Source organism: Poromitra crassiceps (genome assembly GCF_964638095.1).
Source record: "Poromitra crassiceps genome assembly, chromosome: 12".
In the NCBI taxonomy this organism is placed as follows: Eukaryota; Metazoa; Chordata; class Actinopteri; order Beryciformes; family Melamphaidae; genus Poromitra; species Poromitra crassiceps.
This window is the reverse complement of record NC_139632.1, coordinates 2,885,986-2,903,073: the sequence shown is the minus strand read 5'-3', so window position 1 is coordinate 2,903,073 and position 17,088 is coordinate 2,885,986. Positions and strand designations below refer to the sequence as shown.

Here is a 17,088-nt window from a genome sequence, read left to right as displayed (position 1 = left end):
ACAGTGTATGTGAAGGGCAATTAAGGCAACATTTAAATAGGGCAACAATGTAACAGTGTATGTGAAGGGCAATTAAGGCAACATTTAAATAGGGCAACAATGTAACAGTGTATGTGAAGGGCAATTAAGGCAACATTTAAATAGGGCAACAATGTAACAGTGTATGTGAAGGGCAATTAAGGCAACATTTAAATAGGGCAACAATGTAACAGTGTATGTGAAGGGCAATTAAGGCAACATTTAAATAGGGCAACAATGTTACAGTGTATGTGAAGGGCAATTAAGGCAACATTTAAATAGGGCAACAATGTAACAGTGTATGTGAAGGGCAATTAAGGCAACATTTAAATAGGGCAACAATGTAACAGTGTATGTGAAGGGCAATTAAGGCAACATTTAAATAGGGCAACAATGTAACAGTGTATGTGAAGGGCAATTAAGGCAACATTTAAATAGGGCAACAATGTTACAGTGTATGTGAAGGGCAATTAAGGCAACATTTAAATAGGGCAACAATGTAACAGTGTATGTGAAGGGCAATTAAGGCAACATTTAAATAGGGCAACAATGTAACAGTGTATGTGAAGGGCAATTAAGGCAACATTTAAATAGGGCAACAATGTAACAGTGTATGTGAAGGGCAATTAAGGCAACATTTAAATAGGGCAACAATGTAACAGTGTATGTGAAGGGCAATTAAGGCAACATTTAAATAGGGCAACAATGTAACAGTGTATGTGAAGGGCAATTAAGGCAACATTTAAATAGGGCAACAATGTTACAGTGTATGTGAAGGGCAATTAAGGCAACATTTAAATAGGGCAACAATGTAACAGTGTATGTGAAGGGCAATTAAGGCAACATTTAAATAGGGCAACAATGTAACAGTGTATGTGAAGGGCAATTAAGGCAACATTTAAATAGGGCAACAATGTAACAGTGTATGTGAAGGGCAATTAAGGCAACATTTAAATAGGGCAACAATGTAACAGTGTATGTGAAGGACAATTAAGGCAACATTTAAATAGGGCAACAATGTAACAGTGTATGTGAAGGGCAATTAAGGCAACATTTAAATAGGGCAACAATGTAACAGTGTATGTGAAGGGCAATTAAGGCAACATTTAAATAGGGCAACAATGTTACAGTGTATGTGAAGGGCAATTAAGGCAACATTTAAATAGGGCAACAATGTAACAGTGTATGTGAAGGGCAATTAAGGCAACATTTAAATAGGGCAACAATGTAACAGTGTGTGTGAAGGGCAATTAAGGCAACATTTAAATAGGGCAACAATGTAACAGTGTATGTGAAGGGCAATTAAAGCCCCATTCAGTAAGTTTTCCAAGTTTTGCTATTGGAGAAACTGCGCCCTCTGGGTCCAATAGTATCGATAACGATATCGCCGTTCAAAGTCAACAAAACACAGCGCCAGAAAGCTCTATGTACATGTTGTGACATCGGGTACTCACCACGTGATGAAATAATAATCCATAGTTCCGTGAAACATAATTTTCGTAGCAAATCCGAATCGAGTTACTTCCTTGTTTTCCTGAAGACAGCGCTTCCGCTGTACAGCGCATGCGCGCATCCTTTTCTTTTTTCTTTTTTATTGCCACGGGACGTGGCAGACAACTTGCTTAGTCCCAGGGCTGGCCAATGGAGGGCGGTGTGGGATAAATAAAGTCGAGGGTCTCCCTATTACAAGTCAATCTACCATGTCCTGTGACTAAAAAGCTCTTATATTACAGTAAAAAATGTCAAAAATCTTACTGATTGGGGCTTTAAGGCAACATTTAAATAGGGCAACAATGTAACAGTGTGTGTGAAGGGCTCACACATTTAAATAGGGCAACAATGTAACAGTGTATGTGAAGGACAATTAAGGCAACAGTTAAATAGGGCAACAATGTAACAGTGTATGTGAAGGGCAATTAAGGCAACAGTTAAATAGGAGAGGTCATAAAGTAGAAGTGATAAAGTGCTAAATAGACTAAGATCAAAGTGTGTCCAATGTCCAAGAATGTCCGAGAGTGTGCAAATGACAATAACACAGGTTTATTGCACTGTTGGTGCCTCTGTAGAAGTCCCTAGGATTTTGGGCCTCAGGCCAAATTTCTTTAGGCGTCTTGAGTCTGTGTAGTCGCTGTTGGGCCTTTTTGACGACAGTGGTGGTGTGGCCGGCCCACATCAGGTCCTGGTGGATGTTGACTCCCAGGTACTTGAAGCTGTCCACCCTTTCCACCACTGTGCCATTGATGGTGACTGGGGGGTGAGTCTCCCTCCCCTTCCTGTAATCCACAATGACCTCCTTGGTCTTAGAGACGTTCAGGGAGAGGTGGTTGACCTGGCACCACTGTTCCAAGGCCCCCACCTCCTTCCTGTAGGCCGTCTCATCGCCATTGGAGATCAGCCCTACAACTGCTGTGTCGTCTGCAAACTTCACGATGGTGTTTGGAGTCTGTGTCGGTGTAGAGGTCGTACCAGAAGGGGCTGGAGACACAGCCCTGTGGCGCTCCTATGCTGATGGTCAATGGGGAGAAGGTGCAGTTGTCCACTTTCACCACCTGGTGGCGATCTGTCAGAAACTCCTGGATCCAGTCGCACAGTGCTGTGTTCAGGCCCAGAGCCTTGAGCTTGCTGACCAACCTGGAGGGCACTATGGTGTTGAACGCTGAGCTGTAGTGTGCGATGGCATCTGCTGTGCTCCTGTTGGGGCGGTATGCAAATTGTAGAGGGTCGTGGTTGGGGGCGAGTGTAGGGCAGATGTGTGATATGACCAGCTTCTCCAGGCTGGGGGGGGTGGAGTGTAGGGTGGATGTGTGATATGACCAGCTTCTCCAGGCTGGGGGGGGGGGAGTGTAGGGTGGATGTGTGATATGACCAGCTTCTCCAGGCTTGGGGGGGGGGGGGAGTGTAGGGTGGATGTGTGATATGACCAGCTTCTCCAGGCTGGGGGGGGGGGGGGAGTGTAGGGTGGATGTGTGATATGACCAGCTTCTCCAGGCTGGGGGGGGGGGGGAGTGTAGGGTGGATGTGTGATATGACCAGCTTCTCCAGGCTGGGGGGGGGGGGGGGAGTGTAGGGCAGATGTGTGATATGACCAGCTTCTCCAGGCTGGGGGGGGGGGGTGTAGGGTGGATGTGTGATATGACCAGCTTCTCCAGGCTGGGGGGGGGGGGGGTGTAGGGTGGATGTGTGATATGACCAGCTTCTCCAGGCTGGGGGGGGGGGGGAGTGTAGGGTGGATGTGTGATATGACCAGCTTCTCCAGGCTGGGGGGGGGGGGAGTGTAGGGTGGATGTGTGATATGACCAGCTTCTCCAGGCTGGGGGGGGGGGGGGGGAGTGTAGGGTGGATGTGTGATATGACCAGCTTCTCCAGCTTCTCCAGCTTCTCCAGGCACTTGCTGGCTATGGGAGTGAGGGCTATGGGGCGACCAGTCATTGAGGCTGGTCACCTTCTGCTGTTTGGGAATGGGGATGATAGTTGCAGATTTGAAGCAGGAGGTGGACAGTCCGGAGAGAGAGGGACTGGTTGAAAATGTCTGTGAAAACCCCCGCCAGCTGGTGTGTGTGTGTCTGTGTGTGTGCGATAGTAGTCTGTGTGTGTGTGTGTGTGTGTGTGTGTGTGTGTGTGTGTGTGTGTGTGCGATAGCAGTGTGTGTGTGTGTGTGTGTGCGTGCGTGTGCGATAGCAGTCTGTGTGTGTGTGTGCGTGTGTGCGATAGCAGTCTGTGTGTGTGTGTGTGTGTGTGTGTGTGCGTGTGTGCGATAGCAGTCTGTGTGTGTAAAATTTGAAGCAAATTATTTTAATATATTGATTGATGATTGATTAATCAATACACGTCAAGTCAATCTTATCAATACATGTCAAGTCAATCTTGAGCTTGAATTGTTGTAAAAAAAAAACAACGCAGCTAAAAGTAATAACTGCGACAGTCTCAGTGCAGACAGCGCACAACTTGGGCTACGCAGCTTTCTCTCCCACTCACACCTGGCACCTGCGTTAGCTCTCCTGCACTCGTTCTCGGCTCCGGCTTTATTGGTGGTAAGCATTTTGATTAATCTCCTCATCATACGAGCTCGGCAACAAGCGCGAGCGATTGATTGATTGATTGATTGATTCGCCCGATGTAGGCTGTCAATTTAGCAGAGGTTAAAATACGCTTTTTACCTCCGCTAAATTGACGACTGCATTCCATTCCACTCCAGTCATGTTTGGTAGCCTATACGGCAGAGCCAGAATGAAACAGTCTCACAAAGCACTCGTGTTAGCCAGCTGCGCACCAAAACACACATAACTATATCTCCTCATATATACTGTATCATACGAGTGTCGGCAACAAGTGCGAGCGATTGATTAATTGATTGATTGATTCGCCCAACGTTAGGCTGTCAATTTACCTCCGCTAAATTGACGACTGCATTTCATTCCAGAGGCACGTTTGGTAGCCTATGCGGGAGAGCCAGAATGGAACAGCCTCAGGAAGCACTCGTGTTATACTACCGCACTGAACTAACGTTAATTTCAGACTGCTTCCTTGTATATTGTCCCTAACACTCCCAGCGTTTAACAGTCGGAAAAAGACGCTAAGGTGGACACAGGCGGCTACACACAGTTTTAATATTACATGACGACTATTTTGCGACCCGCCACGTGGCGGAGAGACACCAAACCTAACTCGCCAAAGCTAAAATATGCCCGCCATTGGCGGGTGGCGGCCTCTAATTTCGGGCCCTGCTAGCTAATCTAAAAACCAAGGTTGGTTGAAGCACATTCCTCGACACGGAGGTGAGGAGTGGAACAAGATCCCTAAGGAAATTAGGACTGCGGGTTCTCTGAGCAGTTTTAAGAACCTTCTGAAAAAATAAGTTGGTCCCCGGGCACTTCACTGCATCTGCCCTCTGCTCCTGGCCTGACCATGGAGGAGCTTCACTGCATCTGCCCTCTGCTCCTGGCCTGACCATGGAGGAGCTTCACTGCATCTGCCCTCTGCTCCTGGCCTGACCATGGAGGAGCTTCACTGCATCTGCCCACTACTCCTGGCCTGACCATGGAGGAGCTTCACTGCATCTGCCCTCTGCTCCTGGCCTGACCATGGAGGAGCTTCACTGCATCTGCCCTCTGCTCCTGGCCTGACCATGGAGGAGCTTCACTGCATCTGCCCTCTGCTCCTGGCCTGACCATGGAGGAGCTTCACTGCATCTGCCCACTACTCCTGGCCTGACCATGGAGGAGCTTCACTGCATCTGCCCTCTGCTCCTGGCCTGACCATGGAGGAGCTTCACTGCATCTGCCCACTACTCCTGGCCTGACCATGGAGGAGCTTCACTGCATCTGCCCTCTGCTCCTGGCCTGACCATGGAGGAGCTTCACTGCATCTGCCCACTGCTCCTGGCCTGACCATGGAGGAGCTTCACTGCATCTGCCCTCTGCTCCTGGCCTGACCATGGAGGAGCTTCACTGCATCTGCCCACTACTCCTGGCCTGACCATGGAGGAGCTTCACTGCATCTGCCCTCTGCTCCTGGCCTGACCATGGAGGAGCTTCACTGCATCTGCCCACTGCTCCTGGCCTGACCATGGAGGAGCTTCACTGCATCTGCCCTCTGCTCCTGGCCTGACCATGGAGGAGCTTCACTGCATCTGCCCACTGCTCCTGGCCTGACTATGGAGGAGCTTCACTGCATCTGCCCACTGCTCCTGGCCTGACCACGGAGGAGCTTCACTGCATCTGCCCACTGCTCCTGGCCTGACCATGGAGGAGGACGATCCAGGATAGCTCAAACGCTAAATTTCACAGCCCCTGCAATTGCGTGTGTGTGTGTGTGTGTGTGTGTGTGTGTGTGTGTGTGTGTCTGTGTGTGTGTGTGTCTGTGTGTGTGTGTGTGTGTGTGTGTGTGTGTGTGTGTGTGTGTGTGTGTGTGTGTGTGTGTGTGTGTGTGTGTGTGTGTGTAATGGCAGCTGTCCACATGTGTGCATTAGGGTTGTCACTGTCAGAACTTATCGATAGTATTGATGAGTGTCAATACTAAACATTTGAAACGGATGCAATACTCTTTTGCTGTGCGGTGCTGTTCTCTAATTGGCCGGGATGTTTTTCTGTCCAATAGGAGCAAAGCTCTCTTGTCTCATGTTAATCCTGTGCGCAGCAGCACTGCGTGTGTCAAGTGGAGGGGGTCAAAGGTCGCACTCACCTGCAGTGTCACCATCTGTGAGACAGTGAAAAAGGAGGGAGACACACGCACATCCAAAACCCAAAGTCGGGGCAGGTGCTGAGCTGAACTAGAACAGTGAGACAAAAAGAATAAAAACTACTCGCACACCGCAGAGCTCCTTTTCTCCAGATGTATTTGTTGTTGTAACGCGTTTCGAGCTACATGCTGATGATGAAGAGCATGTAGCTACATGTAGCTACATGTCTGATGAAGAGCATGTAGCTCACATGTAGCTACATGTCTGATGAAGAGCATGTAGCTCAACATGCGTTACAACAACAAATAAATCTGGAGAAAAGGAGCTCTGAGTTTTTATCCTTTTTGTCTCACCATCTGTGAGACAAGCAGGATGTCTTTGCCATGATGTATTACACTCACAACAACCAAACAACCACAGTAGGGCTGTCCCGGGCGAGTCGACGTAATCGATGACGTCGACTACGTAATTACGTCGACGCACGCTACGTGCCTCGACGCGTCACAAAACAAAAAAGATGGCCGGAGAAAGTACCGGTAGTCATTTCTGCACCGCAGCGATCATAACATTACACCATTTAACGGTGTTATTCGGCCATTTAACGTTAACGTACATATTTCCGTTTGCTTTCACGGTTAACATGTAGAAAATTGATTAAACTAACGTTACAGACCATTGTTAGTCTGTTGCTGCTCACGTTAATTTACTGCGTGCATCATTTAACACTAACAGTGCTATTCGGCTGTTTACATTCTTCTGTTTGCGTTCACGGCCATGTAAGATGAGATCAAAACTAACGTTACAGACCATTGTTACAGTCTGTGACTGTTAGTCTGTAAATCGTTTGTATTATTTATTTCCTTACCCCCACACTGATGCAAACATACATTTGGCTGAGTTAGCTGCACAATGCACATTACTCCAGTGATTAAATAAATCCATGTCCTGTAAAAATACTGATCCTCCTCAGTTTAGGGAAAGGGTTCATACATACAGTGATGAATCATGATGATGATCAATTTAATCTATGTGTCAGGTGGTCCAGTATTTTCGTGATGAGAGCAGGCAACTGACAAATAGGCAGGCACTATCTATTATATAATAATAAGATTCATATTAATAATAATTCATATGATCATATCATAATAACAGACATGGAAATTAGACTTAGACTAATTTTAAATAGGTCCCTACAGTATTATATTATTATTTCTCTCTCTTTTCAGGAAGCAAAGCAGTGTGGAAGAGTTTTTCCCCAAACGAGAATGAGATGGTTAAATAAAATACTGAAATTGAGAAGTTTTTGGTTATTTATTTGTTTGGGTAAATTTATTGTTATATAATAAAAAACAATTGAATAAAAAATAATCGTTAGATTAATCGACTAATCGAAAAAATAATCGTTAGATTAATCGATAAGAAAATAATCGTTTGGGACAGCCCTAAACCACAGTACATTTTGTGACAGGATTGCACAAATCTAATTTACAGTAGGTGCAGCATGGATATGCTGTTTAAATCTGTCATTTCTGGCATATGTACATTTACATATTTCACTCAAAATTATTGGCCAAGGTGACGTTTTCCAGCACAGATTTGTGTCCTCCTCGGCTCCTCCTCCTCTTCACATACTTCTTCACAAGGCTTCAAGGCTCCGGCAACTTTCACTCCTTTTCATGCGAAAGGGAGTGAAAGTAGGAGGAGCCTTCAGGCGCAGGAGCCTTCACAGGCGTTTAAGAGGCCGATTGAGCTCCTGTTGAAGGGGCTGATTACTGCAAAGATGCTCCTCGCTGGAGGAGAACTGCTGCCTGCCATCCCTGACTCATTTAGAATGGTACAAGTGAGGTAAGGGATGCTGCAACTTTAGCGGCTAGATACAATCTGCATCCTCCTCACTGCTGCTCTCTGTGCTGTCTCTCTCTGCTCAGACAGAAGCCATTCACCCAGACTGTGCCCTGGTGCTGCAGCACATGCAGGATCAGGAGAAGTGCCTCCAGATACAGGAGGACAACAACCACTCCAGCAGAACAGGTGTGTGTGTGTGTGTGTGTGTGTGTGTGTGTGTGTGTGTGTGTGTGTGTGTGTGTGTGTGTGTGTGTGTGTGTGTGTGTGTGTGTGTGTGTGTGTGTGTGTGTGTGTGTGTGTGTGTGTGTGTGTGTGTGTGTGTGTTAGGGCATTCACAGACTAGTCAACTAGTAAAACCACTAGTCGACACTGTGCTTAGTAGTCGACTAGTCGTTTTTTTTTGTTTTTTTTTAAATCTTTAAGAAAGAACATGAGACAAACATCCAAACAAAAATGCATTCAGCTCCTATCCTGATAGGCCTAATGACACTGGGGTAAAAAGTTCTCAAAGTCAAACTCTGTATGTGGTTGCCATATTTTGGGGATGTCTAAGAATCTGCCTTTGCTCTTGTAGTAAATGTTATCCAACGTATGGTAGCTTGAGAGTTCATTCCACCAGTGAACTACAGCTGGGGGATTGGATGCTTTCCAATTTAAAGCTATGCATTTCCTAGCTGCCAACAGGGCAAGATCTATGTATTTACTTTGAATGCATTGTTTTTGTTTGGTTGTTTGTCTAATAGTCTTGTTTGTTCTTGGATTATTGTGTATCTTATGCAGTTTTCTTGTTTTGATTTTGTTGTGTTTTGATGTTCTTTGTGGGGGATATGGGATATGGGATATGATAGTCCATGTATGTCGTGTAAATACCTCATGTTCTTTCTTAAAGAAAAAAAAGAAAGAAAAAAAAGACTAGTCGACTACCTTTAGGGACGACTAGTCGACTAGTAAAATTCACTAGTCGTGAATGCCCTAGTGTGTGTGTGTGTGTGTGTGTGTGTGTGTGTGTGTGTGTGTGTGTGTGTGTGTGTGTGTGTGTGGGTGGGGGTGTGTGTGTGTGTGTGTGTGTGTGTGTGTGTGTGTGTGTGTGTGTGTGTGTGTGTGTGTGTGTGTGTGTGTGTGTGTGTGTGTGTGTGGGTGTGGGTGTGACACATCCCCCTTAGTTAGATGTTGTGGTGCTTCAGTTGGATGATTCCTACTTGAACTCTTTTTAAATGACATGGGAAAGATTTGTATGTAACAATGTCAGAGTACATTTTATATGCAAGATTACCCATTGGCTCCAATTCGGATATCCATTTAACATATAGATTAAGACACATTTGTGCAAAACACCCCTGTAATTAAACCTTGCTACCCTGGTCGTTCTACTGCACGCCTTCCTGTAGCTGATGATCATCACTCTCTAATCAGAAGAATATATATAGTGAACACAAACCAGGAGCTTCTTGTGACCAAAATCATTGTCCCTCACCTGGCCAAGCAGCCAAAAACAATCAGTGCAAATAACCTGGGGCCAGTTGCACCAAGACTATAACTTTACAACCTAACAGCTACGCCGGTTGCACCAAGAGGGCTTAAGCCTTCTTTTCACTAAGCCCAGGCATAACTCTTACGCCTGGTCAGGAGGAGGCGTAAACTGCCTGCACCTGTAACAGAGATCTCCGTGGTAGTCTATCAGCGGAGACCTGCTGTGATTGAGTCCTCATGGTCCTCATGGTCGTCAAGTCGCCTTCGAAGCATGAAATGCGATTATAACGACCTAGTTGTGTGGCTTAGCCTTTTCCAAATGTTGACGGTAGTTTTTTAGAATTTAGGGAGGGTGTAGTGACGCACATACAGTAGTGGCCATAGACTGTATATTAGAGCGTAGTGGCACAGTGGCGCTCCAAGCAGCTCGCGAGGCACATCTTTGGGCCAATCAGGGGGCATTCCCCGGCAATTCACCTGGACGCGCTTTGCTATGCCCGACATAGTTATGACCATGCATAAACCGTGTTGGTGCAACCGGCATAAATCCACTCTTAAGACTGTTCTTAACAACGACCGGCATAGGAGTTATGACCAGGCATAACTAAGCCCTGTTGGTGCAACTGGGCCCAGGTGTGTAGATGTCTGGATTTACTCAACCTGGTCTGTTCCCATTTAATCTCTTCTGTTTGAGGAGGCAGTGAGCCAACTGTGGAGATTCATCCATTATCAGCCTCTCAATGCCCCAGAGAAATGAATCCTTCAGAGTTAGGCTCAGGGTCCTTCAGGAGGACCAAGCGGCATGTCCCATCTGAGACGGCGTTCTAAAGTCGGTCGATTAGCAGAAATAGGAATAATCTTTGTTTAAGTGCTGTGAGTTGTGAGACACCAGGGTCATTCCAGGCAGGTAGGATCCACTCGCCTTGTTCTGTCTGTCTGTTCTGACATGGTTGTTATGAAAGCTAGATTGTCACCTGCTTGCCAGAGGCTCTGCCAATGCAGCTGGAGGAGCTGGTGTTGCTCAGAATTAATTTCCATCATTTGTCAGCCTTTCCTGTGATCGTCTGTCTGAGGTAGATGAGGTGTGGCTTCTCCACGCAGGTTTGACAATACCGCAGCGTCCAGAGGGAGACAGACGCACAGCTGCTCCTCCCTGCGTCTCCCAACGGCTTTCACTCAGCCCGCCGAGCACAGACGGAAACAGACAGACACAGACACATCGCACGCACGCGCGCACGCACACACACACACTGTCTCCTATTTTCAGTTCTATTTTTCAGTCCTCCTTGGACCAGCATACTGTACCACTTTTATGGAAAACGTCTATTATTGTCCCCATTCCTAACGTTTCCAAACCCTCTGAGCCCAACGATTATGGTCCCATTGCTCTAACTATACAATACAAATATACTATACAAATAAACTTGACTTGACTTGACTCCATTAGTGATGAAATCCTTTGAAAGAAGAATTAAAAGGCATATATAGTAGCACATACTCAACAGTCGCTGGATGCCTTACAATTTGCCTACCAGCCCAGCAGGGGGGGTAAATGATGCCATTTTAACCCTGTTGCATCTTGTCCGCTCACAAATTGAGGCCCCAAAGGCGCACGTTCAACTTTTATTTGTAGATTTCTCTTCCGCCTTTAATACGATCCGGCCTCAGATCCTGGCCAAGAGACGAGTGGATGATTTCTCCCTGGATGGTGCTTCTCTGGAAAGACTAGTGGATGAGTTCTCCCTGGATGGTGGTTCTCTGGAAAGACTAGTGGATGAGTTCTCCCTGGATGGTGCTTCTCTGGAGAGACTAGTGGATGAGTTCTCCCTGGATGGTGCTTCTCTGGAGAGACTAGTGGATGAGTTCTCCCTGGATGGTGCTTCTCTGGAGAGACTAGTGGATGAGTTCTCCCTGGATGGTGCTTCTCTGGCCCAGAGACCAGTGGATGAGTTCTCCCTGGATGGTGCTTCTCTGGAGAGACTAGTGGATGAGTTCTCCCTGGATGGTGCTTCTCTGGCTGTTGGACTTCTCAAGTCAGCGAGTGCAGCAGGTGAAAGTGGGCCTCGCACTGTCCAACAAAATATTTAGTTTTATAGGCTCTCCTCAAGGCTGCGTTTTATCCACTTTGCTGTTTATTTAATATACAAATGGCTGTACCAGCTCCTTCCCTGGAAGATTTTTAGTTCAGTTTGCCGACGATACGGCACTGGTTAGGTGTCTCCAGGGTGACGAGGAGGAACATGGCCCAGTCTCTCATCTCCTCCTGAACACCTCGAAAACCAAAGAGATGTCTATTGATTTTAGGAAAGAGCCCACATCCTGTCTGAGCAGTATCAGAGGACAGTCAGTCAGTCAGTCACATCCTGTCTGAGCAGTATCAGAGGACAGTCAGTCAGTCACATCCTGTCTGAGCAGTATCAGAGGACAGTCAGTCAGTCACATCCTGTCTGAGCAGTATCAGAGGAGAGTCAGTCACATCCTGTCTGAGCAGTATCAGAGGACAGCCAGTCAGTCACATCCTGTCTGAGCAGTATCAGAGGACAGCCAGTCAGTCACATCCTGTCTGAGCAGTATCAGAGGAGAGTCAGTCAGTCACATCCTGTCTGAGCAGTATCAGAGGACAGCCAGTCAGTCACATCCTGTCTGAGCAGTATCAGAGGACAGTCAGTCAGTCACATCCTGTCTGAGCAGTATCAGAGGACAGTCAGTCAGTCACATCCTGTCTGAGCAGTATCAGAGGACAGTCAGTCAGTCACATCCTGTCTGAGCAGTATCAGAGGACAGCCAGTCAGTCACATCCTGTCTGAGCAGTATCAGAGGACAGCCAGTCAGTCAGTCAGTCACATCCTGTCTGAGCAGTATCAGAGGACAGTCAGTCGCATCCTGTCTGAGCAGTATCAGAGGACAGCCAGTCAGTCACATCCTGTCTGAGCAGTATCAGAGGACAGCCAGTCAGTCAGTCACATCCTGTCTGAGCAGTATCAGAGGACAGCCAGTCAGTCACATCCTGTCTGAGCAGTATCAGAGGACAGCCAGTCACATCCTGTCTGAGCAGTATCAGAGGACAGCCCATACAGTCAGTCACAGAGTAGAAATACCTCGGCGTTGTCTTAGATAACAAGCTGAAGTGGGACAAATGTACTGAATTCATTAACAGAAAGAGCCAGCAAGGCTTTATTTTCTTAAAAAGTTGGTTTTATTTGATGTCAATCTTACCATGCTTCAGATGTTTTGCACTGCTTTTGTTCAGAGTGTTTTAACCTTTGGTCTTATTTGTTGCTTTGGTAACGTAACTGAAGCACAGAAAAAACCCTGGGGAAAAGTGTAACCATTGCCAGCAAGCTGCTGGGTTTTAAACTGACCAGTCTGGAAGAGCGTTACAGATCCAGGAGACGGGTCTCTCAAGAAAGCAGAGAAAATCATCTCTGACCCCAAGCACCCTCTGTGTACAGCGTTTGACCTGTTACCTTCTGGGCGTAGGTTCAGGCAGCCAGTAGGTTCAGGCAGCCAGTACTTTCAAAAAACAGGTGAAAACAATCATTCATAGCACAGGTGATTAAATCCCTCAACAGTAAGTTCAAACCCTAATATTTTAGTAACTGAATTGTGTCTAGCGGGTCTAGCCAGTGTATTACCTTTTATTTTTTTATTTCTATAGAGACACTGCGGAGCGCGTCATCATTCAGAAACCACGTCCAAAATGGGGGAAAACTAAAACTGCCCCCCCCCACCACCCAATCCTGGCGTTCTCCTAATGTCGCGTGTTGCACACAAAGATCATACAGAAGATGAACACTCCAACTTACTTCCTTGACAGCTAGATCCACATTTTTCTTCTCGCCAATTCTCAATGGCTTCCTTGTTTTGCTCAGGAGTACAAAAACACTTTAATTGGAGATTTTCTACATTTGTTGTCTGCACAGCCCCACCACACAACAGCTTTTAGCTATGTTTAATTCAAGGAAAATTACGCTGGTGTGTGCAAGTGAATGGAGAGCTTTCCCCTGTGATGGGCGTGGCCTATTTCATGCAGTGTCTCTGTACTGCTGTAACCAGCAGCTGCTGCTGTAGCACACATGTTCTGATTTCCCCCCTGATTTGTATAATCAGATATGTGATCTCCTGATGTTATATGTCTGTTTTGGGCTGTACCTGTCTTGTAATGCCACCAACAATGATTTTTACCCAAAACTAATTTCCCCACGGGGACAATAAAGTAGCATAAAGTAGCATAAAGTAGCATAAAGTAGCACACACTGTAGCGCAGCCAAAGAATGCCGCTCAAGGCGTAGCTGCAGAAAGCTGCCATGAGGAAAAGAAGGTTCAGGGGGACAAGAACATCAACCTGCCAACATCAAAACTCCATCAGTGATGTGATCCATTGTTCTGTCGAGTTCTTGTCTGAAAAAAGCTTGATCTGTAAAGGAGAGGCTCGTACCCATTTCATTCACATATCTTGATATTTTGATATTGGTGATACGTCAAGTGAAAATGTGGTTTTCCCTTGCCAACATTTTGCCTAAATTGGGAGCGTCATTTAAAAACACGATTTCAGACGGAAGCCCGTCTTTATTGTCACACGAACACACTACAACACATGCGGCCACAACACACACTCATGCTGACGGTGGCCGGTGAAATATGTCCTCTGCATTTGACCCATCCAGGCTTGTCCTTTCCTCCGGGGGGGCAGGCCAGGAGCAGTGGTCGCTTTTTCTTTCCAGCGCCCGGGGACCATCATTGGACCAACTTCAGATGTTGTCGTCACTGGTCGGATGACGATCTTCTGCATGTTTTTAGTGGGGGGTTATGTACGGAGGAACCCCCTGGGGGGTACGGGGAGAACATGCAAACTCCACACAGAAAGGCCCTTTCGACGAGATAGCCCACCTGGGCAGTAGGCACTGAAGATATGGGGGGGTCACAACTCCAGCGCCCACAGCGTCCCAGGAGAAATTCGAACTCAGGACCTTCTAGCTGTGAGGCGACAGCGCTACCGACTGCGCCACCGTACCTCATTTCGCCCCCTTCCCAACAAGCTACTGTAGCATGACATGGTTAGTGTCCATGGATGACTTAGGTCATCTAGTTTCATATGATACACTCTGGCTTATAACACTAAGCCCACTACAGCAATTTGATCCAGTCCAGAGTTCATGTTAAGAAGGGGCTACAGAGAGACAGAGAGACAGAGAGAGGGAGGGTGTGTGTGTGTGTGTGTGTGTGTGTGTGTGTGTGTGTGTGTGTGTGTGTGTGTGTGTGTGTGTGTGTGTGTGTGTGTGTGAGTGAGTGAGTGAGTGAGTGAGTGAGTGAGTGAGAGAGAGAGAGAGTGTGTGTGAGAGAGAGAGAGAGGGGGAGAGAGACAGGGAGGGGGAGAGAGGAAGAGTGTGTGTGTGTGTGCATGTGTGTGTGCATGTGAGAGTGTGTGTGCTCGTGCATGTATGCGTGCGACGTGTGTGTGTGTGTGTGTGTCTGCCCATTTAAACATGGCTTTCACGCTCCACTCTTGGCATTTCCATGGATCACTGCACACCATGATGCCCTCTGTCTCTATCAGGGACGTGCAGAGAACATTAGAGGGGCAGGGGCTCAAATTCATAAAAGGGCACTACAGCCGCCGCCCTCCGGACGGAAATTTGAGGCAATTTGAAGGCCAATTTAGGGGTATAACTCATTTTAAATATTCAGATTTTAACCAGATTTAGAGGAATATCTCATTTTAGGATGAGACTTTGACAAACATACATACCTGATTCACGTTGACTGACTGATATATCTGTCAGACTGTGTGCGCCTGTGCTGCTGCTGTCCGTCTGCATGTGGTTGCTCTGGCTGAGTGGAGTGCGCACTGCTGGAGTGGGTGGGGACGGGCCACGTGCGTTTTTGGGTTGGTGCCTTCAGGGGCGGTTTAGAAAAACACTGCTCCATGCAGAGGCCTATTACAAATGGTGCATTCAAGGCCAAGAGAGCTCGGAAAAGGCATTTCTCTTTGAATGCTGCCTTCAGTGATGGCATGGAAAAGGCAATTTCCATACAAAGCATCATTAGAAATGCATTCATGGTCAGGAAAGGGCACTTTTTATTTTATTTTTTCATGTGTCTGAGCTGTTTGTTTTGTTCATGTGTTGTTCATGTGCGTGCATGCGTGCATGTGTGCGTGTGCGTGTGCGTGTGTGTGTGTGTGTGTGTGCGCGTGCGTGCGTGCGTGCGCGTGTGTGTGCGCGTGTGCGTGTGTGTGCATGTTAACATATTGTGAGTTGGATTTGGACAATGCTGTCAGCCTAGCCCTAGACAGTAGCCAGGTGTTACAGGTACGTAGGTGTGTGACGTATCCAACAGGTACTATAGATAGATAGATTTATTTATGTATTTGGTCATTTTGTTATATGGAAATTTGTGTGACTAACATGTTGTGTCAGTGGAAACATGGCTGCTTTTCCTTGGGGGTTGGACAGTGGGAGGTTGTTGTAGAGTTATGGGTGGGGAGATGGGGGTTGTGGGTTGGACGGTGGGAGGAGTTATGGGTGGGGAGATGTGGGTTGGTTTAGGGGTTGGACTGTGGGAGGAGTTATGGGTGGGGAGATGGGGGTTGGTTTAGGGGTTGGACTGTGGGAGGAGTTATGGGTGGGGAGATGGGGGTTGGTTTAGGGGTTGGACTGTGGGAGGAGTTATGGGTGTGGAGATGGGGGTTGTGGGTTGGACGGTGGGAGGAGTTATGGGTGGGGAGATGGGGGTTGTGGGTTGGATGGTGGGAGGAGTTATGGGTGGGGAGATGGGGGTTGTGGGTTGGACGGTGGGAGGAGTTATGGGTGTGGAGATGGGGGTTGTGGGTTGGACGGTGGGAGGAGTTATGGGTGTGGAGATGGGGGTTGTGGGTTGGACGGTGGGAGGAGTTATGGGTGGAGAGATGGGGGTTGTGGGTTGGATGGTGGGAGGAGTTATGGGTGTGGAGATGGGGGTTGTGGGTTGGATGGTGGGAGGAGTTATGGGTGTGGAGATGGGGGTTGTGGGTTGGATGGTGGGAGGAGTTATGGGTGTGGAGATGGGGGTTGTGGGTTGGACGGTGGGAGGAGTTATGTGTGGGGAGATGGGGGTTGTGGGTTGAAAGGAAAATGGGAAGAGAGATGGCAGTCATAAACCAAATAGTAATGGTGCCATGATGACATCACTCTGTCCTGACTGGACATAAAGCAATTCACAACACTTTCATATCCTCCCCTTGTGTCTCTCTCTCTCTCTCTCTCTCTCTCTCTCGCTCTCTCCTCTGTCTTCCTTCTTCTCTCCATTTCTCCATCCATGTCCCTCTTAGACGACATAACATTGTTTATTGAAGGGAGGATATTGTACATCCCAGCCGAGCCTTTTCAGGTGCCATATTCTTAACGTTATTGCAGAACCAATGGATATCTGTAGCCTATGAAAAACAGCAGGGCACAAATGGGGCAGCGACCGGGGCAACAGGGGGAATAATTGGCGAAGTACAATTGGGGAGAAAATGGGATAAAATCTGAAAAAATAATAAGGATATGGTATGCTCATCTCTGTCTTCCAAAGGCACCACATGTGTCTGACCATCA

The 17,088-nt window shown here is 47.2% G+C and overlaps 1 protein-coding gene across 1 annotated transcript in view; it reads left to right on the top strand.

The window, feature by feature from the left end:
* Positions 1-7,976: 7,976 nt before the first annotated feature.
* ghrhrb (growth hormone releasing hormone receptor b) overlaps positions 7,977-17,088 on the top strand; it is a gene marked incomplete at both ends in the record, with an annotated part of 28,490 nt that continues 19,378 nt past the window's right edge. Inside the window, 2 exon segments of the mRNA XM_083648312.1 lie at positions 7,977-8,030; positions 8,125-8,227. Of these exon segments, the coding sequence (XP_083504438.1) occupies positions 7,977-8,030; positions 8,125-8,227 (157 nt within the window).